Below are 17,836 nucleotides of genomic sequence, written 5' to 3' on the forward strand. Positions count from 1 at the left end.
GAGCAGGAAAGTGAAAGATGGTAAAAATCATGCAAAAAATGATTACGAGGGAGGGGATTACTTGTGGGCTTTCTGCCCATGATGCAGTGGTCTAAGACCAGGAACGTTTCAACAAAAGAATAAGAGATTTATACCCCCGCCTTCCTCTCCTGTAAAGCGTCTCAAAGCAGCTTACAAACGTCTTCCCTTCCTCTCCCCACAACAGACATTTTGTGAGGTAGGTGGGGCTGAGAGAATTCTGAGAGAACTGTGAGTAGCCCAAGGTCACCCCGCAGGGGTCACAAATCCAGTTCACCAGATAAGAATCCGTCACTCCTGTGGAGGAGTGAGGAATTAAACCCAGTTCTCTAGATTAGAGTCTACCGCTCTTAACCACTAGACCATGCTGGCTCTCATAAGCATGACAGATTCTAAATTCTATCCTTATTTGCTGCGCTGGGCCCCAGGTTTCTTCTCACCTAAACCAACGCAAGGACTCAAATAGACCTGAAAGAAATCAAAGGTTGCAAATGCAGAGAGTAATGCACAAGGCTTTTTACAGTACAGAAATGTAGGCAAGAGAAGAATGAAGGGAACAACCCGATTTTGGTAAGGAGAGGAGAATAACCTTTGCAGATGTCTCAGGCTGTGACAAAACACACAGCCCAATTTCTTCTTCACGCACAGCTCAATTTCTTCTTCAGAACCACATCACCAAGACTACCTAGTTCTCTCTCGCTCTCTTTCCGTCTCTCTTTTCAAGGTCTCAACAACAGCTAAGACAAAGGGCCTCACACTAGCACAAGGGCCGGTACGCTAATATTTACTAGCTTCTGTCTATTGATTTTCAAAATGGTATTTCAATGGCAGTGGGATTTTCAGTAGCTGTGTGGTAACTGAGTCTATGTACATAGGGGTGCATGTGTCCTGAATGTCTCCCCTAGAAAATCTCGATATGTTCTTCCGATAGGCTGAAGTAGTGCTCTGAAGACACGATGAAAGGGGGGGGGGGATCTGAAGGAAGGCAGTCCTTTTCACAACACTCTCAGACCAACCAATTATAGTGCACAGAGGCCACCCAAAGCCATATAGCTCTGGACACCCACCGGTACTCAGTTTAGGCAGCAAAAAAAATAACAGAAGCACATTAACTCATCACGTGACTATCATCTCAGCGAGTTCATGTTTTAGCTCTTCTACATTAAAAAAAATTCTACCCACAGTAAATGTTTTTTTTTTTTTAAGATAACTTATATCCAGATTAGGTAAAAATGTACTTTTCAATATACACTGAAGGCGTTTTGTTAAGGAAAAAATGTACACAAATACAAACTGTGTTTAAACCATGAAAATTGCATAAAAGATAAAATGAAAATTGGTAAGCATTTTAGGACAATTTTATACGCAAAACGGTTGCAACGATCACAAGGATCTTGATTTTGTGAAAGAGCTTACTGTATGCTAGAGTTTTGATGTCGTGAACCTGCCAATTGGAGGCAAGTTTATTGATACAAAGCTTTTGGGGCAAAGTTTATTGGGCAAATCTTCTCAGGTTGTATGAACTGACCCTTGATTCATTACATTTCTTCAATGCTTTCTTAAGAGCTTTCCAGACCTGCATGATCTACTACAGAGAAAAATCAAAATTTCCCAATTTGGAAGGATGAAAGGAGAAAAAAAGTGTTCTTCGTGATTATTTTTTAAAGTCCGTTCAAGGCAGGGAGAATCATGCAATAACTGTGGCCTTAGTGTGTGCGTGCGCGCGCACACACAGACAGATACAAGCAACCGCTTCAAGCTGATTATGCTGTGCAAAGTTCACACTTGAGAACCAGCGGCTGCCGAACTGTTGGAGTTCATTAAAAAACAGTTTTCATTTGAAAAAGGAAAGAATGTCCAGAAGGGTCGGAAACACAAAGGCTACTGCAAACTACAAGACTATTGCACATTTTAACGTAATACAAGTGAAAATAAAGGTGTTCGAAAGGTAAACACGCTCTGCCATACAGAAACATACAAACTAGCTTTTGCACAGAACTCAAAACGTGAACGGCAGACACCACCGCAGCCAAACTCACCTCATTAATTGGCTTACGCATTTAGTGACCTTTAGAAACCGGTCCAAACTGATTATCAGCAATACATTTTTTTGTTTTCGTTTTTTAAAAAAAATATTTTGAGACCGCAGCATTTGATACACATATATAGAATTCCGCGGTCCGAACGGACAGATGTAGTTTCTGCAATACTAAATAAAAGTGCAAAACCAAAGTAAAAAATAAAATAAAGTTAAAATTAAAAATATGGAAGCATAAGCTAAAAATGGTCTGCATAGCTGAAATCTATTTAAAGCGAGTCCTCCGTAAAGGGGCGCTGACGGGAGAAAGCAGGTTTTTCTTTTTAAAAAAAGTCTTCTGCATATTTAACAGAATGCAAAAATGTCATTTTTTTTGTCAGCTTTTCAACAATTCACAGACAGTTCACTCCTGCATCTTTAGACACCATGGTGGTGGCAGTACCTCCTTCTACGAGATAGACAGCTGTGGTGGACTTTGAACTGGCCACCCTATCACGACCATTGTTGTTGACCTCACAGTCCAGGGGCTCGGTGGAGATGACCCACGTAGAAGGGCGCCACCGCTTCAGAGAATACGGCGTTTTCACACGTTTCTTGATCTTCTCTCCTGAGCCGGGTTTGCCATCTAGGGATGACTCGCTCACTATTGAAAAAAGATAAAGGAAGAACACACAATGCATCATGCGGAAGGGAAGACCACAACAGAACAGGCGCTGGAAGAAAAAAAGGCAAAACTTGGCTGGAAGAAAGAAGTCAGTGATGAAATGGATCTGGGGCCCCCAACCCTTCTGAGCAAGTGGGCACCTTTGGGATTATGATAACAGGGGGGTGGGTGCACTTCAAAATGTCAGGGAATTAGGTTATGCAAAAAATCTAATAGGAATTCTTCAACATGTTAGGAAGAAGCCCTAACAGGATGCCTTTTAAAATTAACAGAATTTCTTCCATACATATGGCTTCCTTTCAGTCACACAGTGAAGATCTACAACACAGCCAACCCGATCTCCCAGGGCCAATCAGAAACCATGCTGGGCAAAAGCCTCTTTCTAAAAACATGGGGTGGGCATTAGGGAAGGAGTCGGTGGGTACCATGGTGCCTCCGGGGACCGTGGCACCCACCGACTCCTTTCCTTGTGCCCATCACGTGTTTTTAGAAAGAGGACCTCAGCACTGAACTATTTCTAGTTAACTGATAATACTCAAAGAATCACAAAACAAATTAAGGCTAGCTTATTTTTCACATGCAATATCACAGTGCAATCCACTGCTGAGTTACACTAGTCCAGGGGTCTGCAACCTGCGGCTCTCCAGATGTTCATGGACTACAAATCCCAATTGGCCATGCTGGCAAGGGCTGATGGGAATTGTAGTCCATGAACATCTGGAGAGCCGCAGGTTGCAGACCCCTGCACTAGTCTAACTGCATTCAGGACTGGCAGACTGCATGAGACACAGGATCGTCACCAACGTTGCCAAGTTTTTTCCTGGTCTAGAAGACGATGTTGCTGTTTCCCTTGTAGGCAAACACACAGTGGTTACAAGGAAAGGATTCAGTTGTCTTCTCGACACTCATGCCTCTGAGGCAAAGACAGAGGGTGCAGATGAGCTGTCCTTTCCCTTCCTAGTTTGTTTGCTTGGGCACAATACCGGTAGGCAGATGCGTGCCCAAAAAATACAGAATTGAAAGGATATGCTTGACTGTACATTTAACTATAGCAATTGGTTAAATCTGCTGCGGTGGTGGGAGTCTGTGGCAATTTGGCCACTTGTCACCTAAGCCGAAACACTTAAATCCCCGTCAAATCTATTGATAAGCCCCACCAGGACTCACACTGCATACTAAAGCCGTCCAAAATATTTGTGGCCGATAGATCCAGCGAGTTTGGCCTCTGTGCTCTTCTAGTGTGGGTCTGTCCAGTGCCACGCTCTGTCGGTGCCACGCTCTGGTCGCCGAGGGCAGCTGCGCCTTGCATGGGGCACGGGTTGCTGCTGTTGTTGTTGTTGTTGGCATTCGGTCTGCCATTATCCAGGGATCGATCCCTCCTATCCACGAGGCGATCGAGGACGCCCTCGTCATGGCTCACTTGCTGCTCTCGTCTCAGCAAGGGCTCATGCTCGTCGGGGCTGGAGTTGATATTCAAGCGACTGTCCTCTCCGCTGAACTGGTTCTGCAGCATTTCCTGGGCCCGGTGCGCCCCTGAGCCAGTTCCTTGGCCGGAAGGCACTGTGCCGTTGACATACTGGGTTGGTACAGCATGAGAGTTCATGGCGTGGCCCCTCCCGGCCACTTCGTTGGTGGTAACGGTCACCACGTGGGGTTCTGCAGCATTGATAGTGTTCATCTTGGCCACTCCAGTTTCGACTTGCTTCAAGTTTGATTTGTGCTTCCCTCCAAATTTCAGCCGGGGCTCCTTGGTGGAGTTTTTGGTGTTTAAGGGCAGGCTGGTAGGCCTCTTTGGGAGGTTCTGCTGCTTGGGAAGAGGGTAGACCTGAGCAGGCTGGACATCTGGAATCAGGCAGGCTTGGCCATTTCCAGCTTGTGCGAAGTCTTGTTGCCCCGTGGCTTCTACTGCCAGTTTTATCAACGGGTACAGCAAGCTGGAGCTGGTGCTGCTAAGTGGATCTGGACCACTGAACTGCTTCAGGGAATGCTCCATCAGGTTCTCGTCAGAGCTTTCCTTTAAGTTCTTGTCCACTTCCTTTGGATCCAGCTTGTTGGTCTCCAAGTCTTCCTCTGTCAACTGCAGGCAAACGGGCGTGGGGCCAAGCGGCTGCATGGCGTTTGCGGCGCCGAGGTTTGTTTCGCCTGAGTAAGGCAATTCGGATATGGTGGTCATGCCCGTGCTTGGAGTCAGGCCCGTTGTGTTGGTGGTGGTTGTGTTGGTAGACAAGCTCGTGACGCTAGTCTCGGGGCTCGGGATACGGGTTTGTGCTTGTTGCCTCTCGTAGTTAATGGAGTTTCTGTTCTTCTCCCCGAGCGTCAGCGGCGTGGGGGTCACCGAAAGCTCGGAGGAAATATTCTTCACTATGCTGTCAGGGTGATGAACTGAGTCCTCGATGTACGACGAAGAAGAATAATCTTGATAAGGTCTGATCTTTGGCACACGTCTGTGGTGTGACAGGTTCCTTTAGAAACAGAACAAAAAAGGACAATAACGTTATGCTGGCAAAAACATTATTTCAGGGTTAAGTGTTTCACTCAAATGCAAACACGCGTGGGTTCTGCTTTATACAGTGCTGAGCCAGACTCCTGATTTACCGAAGTCAGGATTGTCTGCTCAAACTGGTAGAACTTCTCCAGGGTCTCAGACTGAGGTCTTTCATGTCACCTGCTGACTGGTCCTTTCAGTTTAAGATGCCGGGGATTGAACTTGTGACCTTCTGCATGCAGAGGCTCTACCACTGAGCCACGGCTCCCACCACAGTTCCTCAGGCAAGCATAACAAGCCCGCGTGTTCTCCTGCGAGGCAGCAGTGATGCTAGAGCAGTGGTGGCGAACCTTTGGCACTCCAGATGTTATGGACTACAATTCCCATCAGCCCCTGCCAGCATGGCCAATTGGCCGTGCTGGCAGGGGCTGATGGGAATTGTAGTCCATAACATCTGGAGTGCCAAAGGTTCGCCACCACGGTGCTAGAGGCACTGATCCCCACGTAAGATTCAAAGCCCCCCTCCCCCCCTTTCTTGTTCGGAGGTTGTTGGATCATAGGCATACTCCAATGGTTGTTTTTAATCTTGGTTATCCCATGAACAGTACTGCTAACTTCACCCCCTTTCATTGTGGGCCACAAGATACCATTAGATAAAGTTTAGTGTTAGTGCGGACCTTGGCCTGGAAAAGGCCTAAAGAAAAGCCCTACTGGCATGTGACAGCCGCAGTTATTTTGCAGTAAATTTGGGAGGGGGGAGGCATATGGCTTCACCACCGTAACCCCTTACATGTCCTTGACAAGGAAGGATCTGCATTCTGGATCATTTTTCTCCTGGAGATGGAAATTTGCAGAGCTTATTTGAAGGTGTTAAAAGTAACCTCATTGTTACCTGGGAGCAAAGCACCTTCAAACAGTATCATAACAAAGGACCCACTTTGCACCCTCCCATATAACACAAAGGAGCAATCTAACCCTAGTTTGTAGAACATCTAACCATTTCAGCAGGCTTCACGAGGAGGAGGGGACAATCAAACCCAGTTCTCTAGTGTGGTGTAGTAGATAAGAATGGTGGACCCTTAATTTGGAGAATTGCGTTTGGTTCCTCACTACCCCATATGAGTGGCAGACTCTTTCCTGGTGAACTAGATCCCCCCCCCCCCCACTTCGACATTCCTGCTGGGTGACCTTGGGCTAGTCACAGATCTCTCAGAATTCTCTCAGCCTCGCCTACCTCACAAGGAGTCTGTTGCGGGGAGAGGAAGAGGAGAGGTTTGTACGCTGCTTTGAGATTCCTTACAGGAGGAGAAGGTGTGATATAAATCCAAATACTTCCTCCTCCTCTTGGGGACAAAAGATTTTTATTCGCAGCATGCCACATAAGAACTAGCCTGCTGGATCAGACCAGTGTCCATCTAGTCCAGCTCTCTGCTACTCGCAGTGGCCCACCAGGTGCCTTTGGGAGCTCACATGTGGGGGGGCGGGGGGCGGGGAGGAAGCAATGGCCTTCTGCTGCTGCTGCCACCATGGCACTTCAGCATTTGTGTGATTCTCTTGCCAGTCCCCTTTCAGTTGTCATGCAGTGGCATTTTGTTTGCATGTGGGCTGGTGGAAAAAAAGGGCCATCATGTCCCAGCTGACCCACGGTAACCTTCATAGGGTTTTCAAGGCAAGGGACATTCAGAGTTGGTTTGCCATTGCCTCCCTCTATGTGGACTGAGAGAGTTCTGAAAGATCTGTGGCTGGTCCAAGGTCACCCAGCAGGCTTCATGTGGAGGAATGGAGAATCAAACCCAGTTCTCCAGATCAGAGTCCACTGCTCTTAACCACTGTGCCATGCTGGTTCTGTGTTCGCACACAGCACAGCAGAAAGAATGGGGGGTGGGGGCGTTTCTATTCAAAAATAACAAACCTCTCAAGTTCTTACTGCAACGGGGCAGCTGTACTGCTGCTCACCTCATTTGTCTTACTCTTGCTGCTCACACCACTGATCTTGTTCTCTGGTTAGAAGTGCAAGTGCACAGGACAGGGAGCAGGGATAGCAGAGAGCTGTGGAACAAACTAGGCCACACACAATTCTGTAGATGCAGCCACATACCACAGAACAAAGCTGGAGATGATATCTAAAGGAGGAATTGCGATACTTGCAACCGGCACGCATCTCCGGAAAAGATCAATGGGCAAAACCATGTGTGGAGTTTTGTATGGTGTAGCAGTTATGGTGTCAGACTAGGATCTGGGAGACCCAGTTTTGAATTCCCATCCTGACGCGAGAGCTTGCTGAGTGACGTTGGGCCAGGCAGCTAACCATGCTGTGGGGACACAAAGTCACTTTGGATCCTCGCTGGGAAGGAAAGTGGGATATAAATGAAATGAACAAAAGTAAGTTTGGAGGAATCAGGATGGGACTGAACCCTGTACATGTAAGGACACGGTACCGTTCATTCTGCATAGCTGTAGATGTGGGGTTCACGGTTGGGCTAACAGATTTGTTTCTCTCCCAAATCAACATGAGTTCAGCCATCCTCTCCTCAGCGCACTGGGCTGTTAGCCGAGCTTCAGCATCCTGATCCCAACAGTCTTCGATTGTCTCTTTCAGCGACCTCACAGCCTAGGAAATAAAATGACATGATGTTTCCTCCCGCTAGCAATCTGCAATGCACCTGCCAAATCTCTGTTATTGGGCTTTTAATCCTTAAGCATCCTATATTTTGTATCCTATATTCTGAAAGGCTAGGCAATGCTACATAAAGAACACTTCACTCTTTTTTCCAAAATATCATCATGAGAACTTCCATCTACAATGGACTCACTAATATGACCTGCCCCGGGTACCATGACAAGTTCTTCCAAATGCATTACTACACCAGCAGGACAGAATTATAGCATTTGTTCAATATACAATCTTATGTACACAATCTTACAAGAGAGACAAGGGACCTACAACCAGGTTATCAAAAAAGGAAACTCTTTCTGCATGTTTGCTCCTGTGACAAATGTTAATTGACTTCAAAGCCACAGAAGATCAAGGAGGATTCCACCAAACCAATTAAAAGAAAAGTAGGATGGTCAGCTGCCGTGTATTTCACTGCGTCGGGCCAATATGGGAACGAAACCTTAAAATTACAGTCCTGCCTGTTTCTCGGCATACTAATGTCTGGCTATGGTCAAACTAATTTGGGCACTGAACAAGTCACATCACTAAATACAAAATAAAACATGGTATACACTGCTTTAAAACACATGGTCCTTAGATCACTGTCGTATTTTCCAGCAAAATATCACATTTTTAACCTGGTATCAGTGATCAACCCGTAACCAATTTCTTCTCCCCTTTGGTTCCATATTGCAGAAGTTTCGATATTATCTCCAAAAGAACAGAAAGAGGGGTAGTGTATTTTCATTCTCTCACCAAGCTGTTCTCTTTCCAGGCCTCTGGGAATTTTGGTCGTTGCTTTTCTCTTGAAACTAGGACTTGCATATCTTCAAAAGTGGGATGGTTTCCAACTTCTGCTTGGAACGCTGTCTGGAAATCTGGCACGGCCTCCCCTATTCACACAGAAGGTCATTTAAATAAAACAAAGTACAAAAAACAAGACCTAATTAAATTATCAAGGGCCAGAAATGTCAAGACAGAGCACGAAGGAGGTGCATTATCGTATGTTCTCCGCTTGCATCTGAACCAAGACTTGCCCAATAATGCGAGATAGCCAATGAGGGGTTGGCAGAGAAGTTGGAGGTGTTAGTTGGTCCTGCAGCTGAGTGTCCAATGCAACGTCTGACTTATTCCTTTAAAAGAGAGAGTGGACACAGCAGCTGCATTCAGACACTGTGCTAAGATGGAACCAATCTCCCATCTGCCGTGACAGGCCCCAATGTATCTTGCTTGTTGTGCCTGCATATCCCCCTCCCGCGTCACTCAAAGTGAAAACAAATGCCATGCAAAAATGAACTCCAACTGCCTGTGATGTCTGAGGTGCTGGCATCTGGACCAACTGGATCATAATCCTAGCTCATAAGAATCCTAGCTCATAAGAAGAAAAGAAACGCTCAGGTGAACGCAACCAGATATCATGGGCAAGAGGAGTTTGTTTTTGCATTCTGCACAAGAAGGGAGGGAAAAAGAAGGGAGGGAAATGCACGGGCATAATGCGCATGCAAACCTTCCTGGCAAACTGGAGTTTTAATGAGGCTTCTGAATGCCACCAATAAATGGTTTCAAAATGCCTTCAGTTGTACAAACGCTTCTTCTGAGCTCACAACGCCACTATCTAGGGCTATGGCCTTGGAAAAGAGTCCAGTTGAAGAAAGTAAAAATGGTTTCACTTAAAGGTGACTTGGACCTTACCTAGATGGATCTATGCCTCAAAACACACACCTGTAGATAGCAATGGCATGCACAATAAATTGCAGCAGCTCAGCACAGCAGGTTAATGTGTGTCTGCAGCATGAGGCCAGGGGGTGTTGGCCAAATTTATTCCCTCTCCTGTCTGTGGAAAGGCTACCTTTTGTAAGAGGAAGACACATGATTACAGGGTGGAGATTTTTGCCTAGCCCCTAGAGAGGACGGGGTTCCTGATTTTTGCCTATCTCCTTCTTTTGTTGCCCCCCCCCCCCCGCCCCCTGTCCCCAAGGACACCAATGTCTCATCTATACAATTCACAAGGATGCCTGAAGCCTCAGGTGTCGCTTTGGGAGGAGGTCTGCAGGAAAGCCCTGTTGCACAAGTGGAACTCTACTGGAAACAGTAAGGGTCTGACGTTTCCTGCCATTTTGCTCTTCAGCACACAGGAGTTTTAACAGGCAGGTCCAAACACCAACTTTTCACACTCCTGGTTTGCCTTGGAGGCAGCCTCTAAAGCAGCAAGACACTATGCTATGTGAGATCTTGCGTGAACTGCTTCCTGTATAGGACTGTGTGGTGTAGACAGCAGTGTGGGACTAGGACTGGTGAAATCAGTGCCTGATTCCCATGAAGCTCACTGGGTTACCTGAGGCCGGTTCACCACTACCTTTCTACCAACCCCCCCCCCCCCCACAAGATTGCCACACCACACCTGAACTCCTCAGAGGAAAAGTGGGATGAAACCCATACAAGCATTTTCTCCCGTGCGGTTTTGCATAACCCACTCAGAACCTTCCACGTGCCCTTTGGAGGCTGCATTTCTGGGGATGGGATAGTCTTGCAATGGAATCACAGAGCCTCCCAGTAAGCCTCCTGTGGATATGCCCTTGGTATCCATTCAGCTGCACTGCCACTAAGCATGTAAGCTTTCCTTAATGCCTAAAGCTTATTGGCAGGATTAACTTATTATGTACAAGGCTATTGCAGCACAAGACAGACAAACTCCAATACCAGCCTCTAACACTAGATGGCACTGGGTTAACTGTGATGAGCAAACAATGGAATCGGGCTTTATCACAAGAACTGTGTTTTAAGTTTTTTTTAAAAAAATAAATCCAATAGCTAACAGCAAATGTATTTTGGGTTAGGGGAAATTCAGAAATTCTGTCCCTTACCTGGGAACAAATCAGTGCATCTCATAAAAATCTCCCAGTAGATCAAGCCTAGTGCATACATGTCAACTTGTTTCAGAGCCGATTCGCAATCCCTCAAGTTCACAGCTCCTTCTAGCACTTCAGGGGCCATGTAGCGGATCGTACCAACCTGTCACATACATTGCATCATTCTTAGGTTAGTTCAGGTCCTAACAAATCCTCAACACTCAAACCTTTCCAATGAAGTCCATACACACATTCCCCTTCCCTCCATCCTCATCATATTCACCTTTATCCTTAACTCCCAGTATTCATGAACAGAAAGCCCATTACTGGTATGCTGGTTTACTCTGTCCCTATTTAATTACATTTAGAATATACCCCCTTTTACTGTACTGTTCTTATCAGCAAAGTCTCTGGTAGCAGGTTCTAATGTTCAAATACTGCTTCTCTAAAATCACAATGAAACACAAAAAGGCCACCAGAGGAATGCTAAGCTAAAACATCTGGCATTTCATTGACCTCAGAATTAACGGCAGAGTTTCTCTTATTTCCAGCAGGTGCAGGGAGGGGGACAGCTGCAGGCGGGGGTGAGATCCATAAAGGAGTGAGTTTTTCATACTAAGGCTCATTCCGCACATGCAGAATAATGCACTTTCAAACTGCTTTCAATGCTCTTTGAAGCTGTGCGGAATGGCAAAATCCACTTGCAAACAGTTGTGAAAGTGGTTTGAAAATGCATTATTTTGCGTGTGTGGAAGGGGCCTAAGTTGGGTGACAGGATCGGATTGTTTCCTTCTTCTCTCCAACTAATAGGAAATAGCAGGGGCTTTTTCTCATCATTTTTAGATTATGGGGTCTTGCACATTATACACTATCCCTCCACCCTTTGTAAAAAGTCACGTGGTAAATCCGGTATTTTTTGGAAAAGGCCAGTTTCAAGATTACAATGGAAGCAGTTCATATTCCCACATTCTCTTGAAATAAGTATCTTCTGGGTTACTATGAAGCTACCTGGGAGTTTTCATTATCATGAACTAAAAAAAACACCAAAAAAATTTGAGATCAATTCCTCTCACAGTTTTCTCCTTTGGTCACAAATTGCAGCTTCCAAAAAACAGATGCTCTCTCCTCGCCCCTCAGGTTAAGTACACAGCAATTACTGCAAGAGCCTTCAACTTGCGGAAAGAAATAAATGGATATAGAGACCGAAGGTCAGCCTGTCATCCTGATTTTGTAAATACCACCATCATCCGAATGGGGAACTAATAAGCGATGCTCATCACAAGCGAGGGACTTTCAGAACACTGAACTCTGCTGCATCAGTGACTATGATGATTAAGACCGTGCCTACCTATTATGCCTTTCAAGCGTGAGAGTGGTACACGTGCTAACAGGAGCATGAATCCCCGAACAGATGAAGCTGCCTCCTACTGAAATCAGACCCTTGGTCCCACAAGATCAGTGCTGCTACTCAGAATGGCAGCGGCGTGCCAGTCAGGCGGAGGTCTTTCACATTACTGCCTGGTCCTTTAAACTGGGGGACTCTGCCTGGGACATTCTCCATGCCAAGTGGATGCCCTGTCACTCAGCCATGCCCTCCCCCACCGCTCCCCAGGGAAGAAACCCTTGGTACTCTCTTGGCAGGGATATAAATAAAGACCAAATCAAACGTTCCTCTCCACTGACCACTTCTCAAGCATTGATAACCCACATACAAGGGACATGTGCACTGGGTCAGGCACACAGGACATATTAAATGTTTCAAACCTGGCTTTTCTTATTCAAAACACCTGAAAGGAACAACGGAGAAAGAGTTGAAGTCCTTTCTCTGAATATTTTGGAGACTGAGCTGTGCTTGGCCCACCTGCTAGAGCTCCTGGTCCTCTTCTCAAGCAAACTCTGCTTCCAGATAGGCCAACCAAGGTAGGGCAGAGAACTCTCTGCAACGTTCTCCGCTGATTACATATTCTTAGAGGAGCCACCCAATCACCAAGGCTCCCACCGAGGTGGCAAAGGAAGCCCCTGAATGAAGGTTTTCCCTCAGTGGTGCATCGTTTAACCCTGTTCATCTTTGAAATCTCTGTCCACGCTCACCTCGCTGATTGCTGCGTTGTCCTCCTCTCCAGGGCGGACTAACCGATTTCCTGTCAGTTTCATGGACAGGCCAAAATCGCTGATGACACACGTCCCATCGTTCTTCACCAGTACATTGCGACTATTCAGATCCCGGTGGGAGATTGCGGGCTTGTAGTGGTCTGTTGGGCACATATGGAAATACTGTTGGAAGACCGCGATGCTCTCTCGCTATGTTATAAAGCATAACATGTGTCTTTAAAGATAGCAAACAAACCTTCAAGCTCATAATAAGAACTAAAGGGAATGCTTTCCAATGTCCCGCTGCAGGAATGATGTTAGCCCTTTCGAAGGGAGGGAAACGACAAAATGCTGCTCCCTATTGGGGGAGGGGTGCATTTGAGTGATCATTCTGTATTTCATTTTTCTTTTAACAAAGAGTCAAACAGGCTTCTTCCCCCACAGAAAGCCTTCTGCAACAACCACCCATTTCACCCGGCCAACTAGAGCACAAAAGGCCACTCCCATGCAAAGAGAAGCAAGCGGCATTTGGTATCGCCATCCAGAAGGGAAGCGGCACTTGGCATCCCTGTCCATAGGAAGATCTTGCTTGCCGACAGTAGGTACAAACAGGGTGCCACGTGTTGCCAGACAAACAGGCGCGGGACAAAGCTTTGCGAAGAAGAGTGCCTGCCTCACTGTCTGCTTGATTCAGGAATGGAAGCAGAGTTAGAATAGGGCAGTGGTGGCGAACCTATGGCACGGGTGCCAGAGGTGGTACTCAGAGCCCTCTCTGTGGGCACACGCAAACAGAGTGCCCCCCCATCTAGGCTGGCCTGGGCCGTTGGGCTCGATCATTAGCATTAAACTTAAGACCTAGTTTTGGGGAAGTAGTGTAGGTAACCCTGTTAAGCGCTGTTAAACCCCACTGATTTTCATGCGAAGAACTAAAGCACGATCCTTTACCTGGGAGTAAGCTCAGTTGCTGGCAATGGGGCTTGCTTCTGAGTAAACCCTCCTAGGGTCGTGACTCACCCATTGGAAGAGTTGCATGGTTGCTTCAAAGCAAAGCCATCAACTACCACCAAGCTTACTCCTGAGTAACGCACGCCTCGGAGTCAACCGTTTTTTCTAAACAAAAACCTCAGTATCCAGGTTGAATTACCGTGTTGGCACTTTACGAGAAATCAGTGGGTTTTGGGTTGCAATTTGGGCACTCGGTCTCGAAAAGGTTCGCCATCACTGGAATAAGGCATGTCCTTCAACCCCCATGGAGCAGCCCTGTGACTTTCTAGTGTTGCCACAGCTATGTGTGCATAAAATGCCATCGAGTCATAGCCAACCCTGCTTGATTTTCAAGGCAAGAGGTGGTTTGCCTAACTCTGCATAGCAACCCTGGGTAGTCTACTTCCTGGGTAGTCTCCCATTAGAGTACTAACCAGGGTTGACCCTGCTTAGCTTCTGAGGTCTGCCAAGATCAGAGTAGCCACGACCATTCAGACAGGGCACCACAGCTATAGTGCCTTTTTATTCTTTTTGAAGTCTTATCTGTCAAACGAAATTGCTTTGGAAAGGTGATACAGTTTTTAAAATGTAGTCTGTTGCAAAAAAAAAATCCATCTGTGGATTCCGAACAGACAAAACTGCCGCAGAATTCGATTATTCTAGAGACAAGAATATGACGATTTCAGATTCAATGAACCACATGAATGTTACAATAAAGAAGTCCCTATGCAAGCTCCAGAAAACTAAAATCTAATCGCTTTTTTGGATTAGAGGAGTCATAAAACACAAATCAAAATGGCACGAGAAAAAGGTTGACAAACACAGTGGGTTTTTTCCCCCCCCCCCCCCCCAAATACATAAACAAGTCAGTAACTCTATTCTGGACCCAGATTCAAGCTGTTTGGCAGCCTGACAAAAAATGTTGTTGTTTTGGTACCTGTTTACATGGTATTCCTGTACTACACTGCTTTAAGAGCATTCTATAGAACTTCAAGAAAAGAAGCACTTGAAATATTAGCAAGTTGATTCGTCAGCTTCTCAAAACATTCTTCTTGAGCTTTGTACATTTTTGACACATGAAAATTTATGCTTGGTTGGATGAAGAAGAAAAGTGCATGGAAAATGTTGACAGAATGGACTAACCCACGTACCCCTGTCGAAAACAGATTGCTGTTTGTCTCTTAAATCCTTCCCAAGGGATTGGGAGACCCTCACAAATACAAAGCACTGCAGGGACCCTAGCCTCCTCCCCCACTGGCAGAAGCTGCCGGCGGAAGGAAGAGAAAGCAGCAACTTGACCTGATCGCCTCTGGTGCTGCAGCCCCCAACTCCTGGGGCCTTTTGCTGGTGAGGCTCTCCTGACCCCACAGAAGAACTGTCAGAGTGAGCACCAGGCTGTTTGGGAGATGTAGGGGAGGGAAAGAGTTGTTCCACTCACTGGCAGAAATGCTACAGTGTACCACCTATGTATAAATACACAAACATATACCCTGCATTTCAGCCTAAAGACCTCAAAATGGTTGACAAAAAAGCAAACACACAGAAGCCCAAGGACTGGTAAGAAAACAAAAAGGATCAATAGGACAATAATAATCTTATTTACATGTTTCGAAATACATGTCTGAGAAAATGCTACATTTTACTGCCCAGAAGGCAGCCTAATATTTAAGCAAGTCTCCCCGTTGGGACCTTACCTCCGCGAGGTAACTCTGTGTGCAGGTAGGCCAGGCCCCGTGTGATGGAGTGTGATAAACGACAAGAGCTCACCCAGTCGCTGGTTTGGAGGCTCAAATATCTGCACAGAGAACCCTGGAAAGAGAAGAAGGATGTGCCCTTCATTAAGTGTAGTTGCTCAGCTTAGCTCATCCAAAGGTTTTTGGAAACAGTGGGGGGTTTGAGGTCATATTTGTGCGCCCAAACCTATGGGCTGGTTGTCGGGTCTATGGAAAAATCACACAAGGCTTGAACAATCCTTAGCAACAGATGGGAAGGAATAGGAACTATGTTTTCAGAATCTGCTTGCCCCTGCTTAAGGCAGCATGGAGGAATACCTTCCTGATGATAACCTAGTTGAGGTACCTGATCAGGGCCCGAGAGGCAGTGTGCCTCCAGACGCCGGGAAGGCAAACACGCCTCTCTGGAGAAGTATTACTACACTTTTTGCTATCAGTGCAGGATTTTCTCTCTCCAGATAGTTGCACAATAATAATGGAACAAAGTGCAGCTAAATTATAGTGGATGCTCTTTTGCATCCACTACTCAGTTCTAAACTGTCTGCTGAACACTGCAGAAAGAAAGGGACCTCGCCATTTGACTGACAGCTATCAGAAAGACCATTTCATTGTGATAACGGCTGTGCTCTGGGCTGGTATTTTTCCCTCCATGCACCCATGCTCAAATAAATGTTTCCACTTTTCAGTCAGCTAACTCCTGAATGTATCATAGCAGAAGTCACGGGGGGAAAAAACCAGAAATGGCACTAAGCAGTATTGAATTTTGGTATATGAATGCTTATACAGGAGCAGCAGTGGCGTAGGAGGTTAAGAGCTTGTGTATCTAATCTGGAGGAACTGGGTTTGATTCCTAGCTCTGCCACCTGAGCTGTGGAGGCTTATCTGGGGAATTCAGATTAGCCTGTACACTCCCACACACGCCAGCTGGGTGACCTTGGGCTAGTCACAGTTCTTCAGAGTTCTCTCAGCCCCACCTACCTCACAGGGTGTTTGTTGTGGGGGGGGGGGGGAAGGGCAAGGAGATTGTAAGCCCCTTCGAGTCTCCTTACAGGAGAGGAAGGGGGGATATAAATCCAAAACTCTTCTTCTTCTATATGCAGTACAAGAATTTTATTAGCAAGGTGGTCATTGCAAATATTGTTAAAATTCAAATTGATAACATCAATGCACATCTACTGTAGTTAAAGTGAGCCATGTGTATGGAATAGCACTGTGTACATGATGGGGGGGGGGGCGCTGCTCAGAGCACTGATATTCTCTGCTTATATATGATCCCTCCCCCAGCTCTGACTACCCATAAAAATCACATAGGACCACATCACAAGTTTCCACATCTCCCTGCGGTACTCAAGGATCAGTTTACCATGTTGACACTTGCTGGCAGTTGGTTGGACTCAGCAGCAGGGAACCCCCTACAAACCACAAGCATATGTGAATGTTTTGAATTAGGTGATTCCCGGACGACCGTGGGGTCCAGGCTAATAGATGAACAGAGGTTGGGTCTGACTTTTTGAATGTCACTGCCTATCCCTATATATGAGATCTAGGCACTGGATCAGGACTGCTAGATGTGTGGCAATATCAGCCCTGGGGTTAATGAATTCATTCTGATGCCTTCTAGCACTAAGTCCCTGTTTTACATGTGTGAGCAAAAGATCGAGAGAAGCAGCTGACTGCTGACAAAGAGTGGGACACTCAGTGGTGTGTGTGTAGAACAGGGGTAGGGAACCTGCAGCTCGAGAGCCGCATGCGGCTCTTCTGCCCTTGCACTGCGGCTCCACGAACCAAGCCACTGGCTTCATCCTTGCCCACCCTGCAGGCAGCAGGGCGGGCGCACCAACTGCCCGTGGCCAGCTGGGCCGTGCCGCAGGCTTCCCCTCTCGCCCGCCCTGTTCGAGCAGGGCGGGCGCTTTCCCGGCGGCCAGCGAGGCCGAGCCGCTGGCCCCATCCTTGCCTGCCCTGCAGGCAGCAGAGCGGACACATCCATGCGCTTCTCAGAATGAGCTCAGTAAAAGGTAAAAAAACCCCAATATATATAGTGTTATCTTTATTTTAAATGTCAAAAATTATTTGCAGCTCCAAGAGTTTTCTTTTCCCGTGGAAAACGGGTCCAAATGGCTCTTTGAGTATTAAAGGTTCCCTACCCCTGGTGTAGAAGCTTATAAGCAAGCCTCTGGATTGGGGACAAGGTAGCTTTCCTCCACTCTGCTGCATCTATCACCACATGCATCTGAATACCATGGAGGGTCCAACCCATGTACCTCTTTTCAATCTTACCCACAGGCCAAAAGCTTATATTTTTATAGGTCTGCAACCCT

General features: G+C 46.5%; 1 protein-coding gene across 1 annotated transcript in view; it reads right to left on the bottom strand.

Moving 5' to 3' along the window:
- Nucleotides 1-273: 273 nt before the first annotated feature.
- The window catches only part of BMPR2 (bone morphogenetic protein receptor type 2), a 118,602-nt gene continuing 101,039 nt past the window's right edge, over nucleotides 274-17,836 (bottom strand). Inside the window, exons 8-14 of the mRNA XM_048483326.1 lie at nucleotides 15,480-15,594; nucleotides 12,802-12,962; nucleotides 10,726-10,873; nucleotides 8,618-8,754; nucleotides 7,644-7,816; nucleotides 3,888-5,182; nucleotides 274-2,699 (exon numbers count right to left, since the gene is read on the bottom strand). Of these exons, the coding sequence (XP_048339283.1) occupies nucleotides 2,449-2,699; nucleotides 3,888-5,182; nucleotides 7,644-7,816; nucleotides 8,618-8,754; nucleotides 10,726-10,873; nucleotides 12,802-12,962; nucleotides 15,480-15,594 (2,280 nt within the window). The 3' untranslated portion in view covers nucleotides 274-2,448. The remainder of the gene's footprint in view (nucleotides 2,700-3,887; nucleotides 5,183-7,643; nucleotides 7,817-8,617; nucleotides 8,755-10,725; nucleotides 10,874-12,801; nucleotides 12,963-15,479; nucleotides 15,595-17,836) is intronic.

The sequence above is a fragment of the Sphaerodactylus townsendi genome, linkage group LG02 (genome assembly GCF_021028975.2).
Source record: "Sphaerodactylus townsendi isolate TG3544 linkage group LG02, MPM_Stown_v2.3, whole genome shotgun sequence".
Classification (NCBI taxonomy): Eukaryota; Metazoa; Chordata; class Lepidosauria; order Squamata; family Sphaerodactylidae; genus Sphaerodactylus; species Sphaerodactylus townsendi.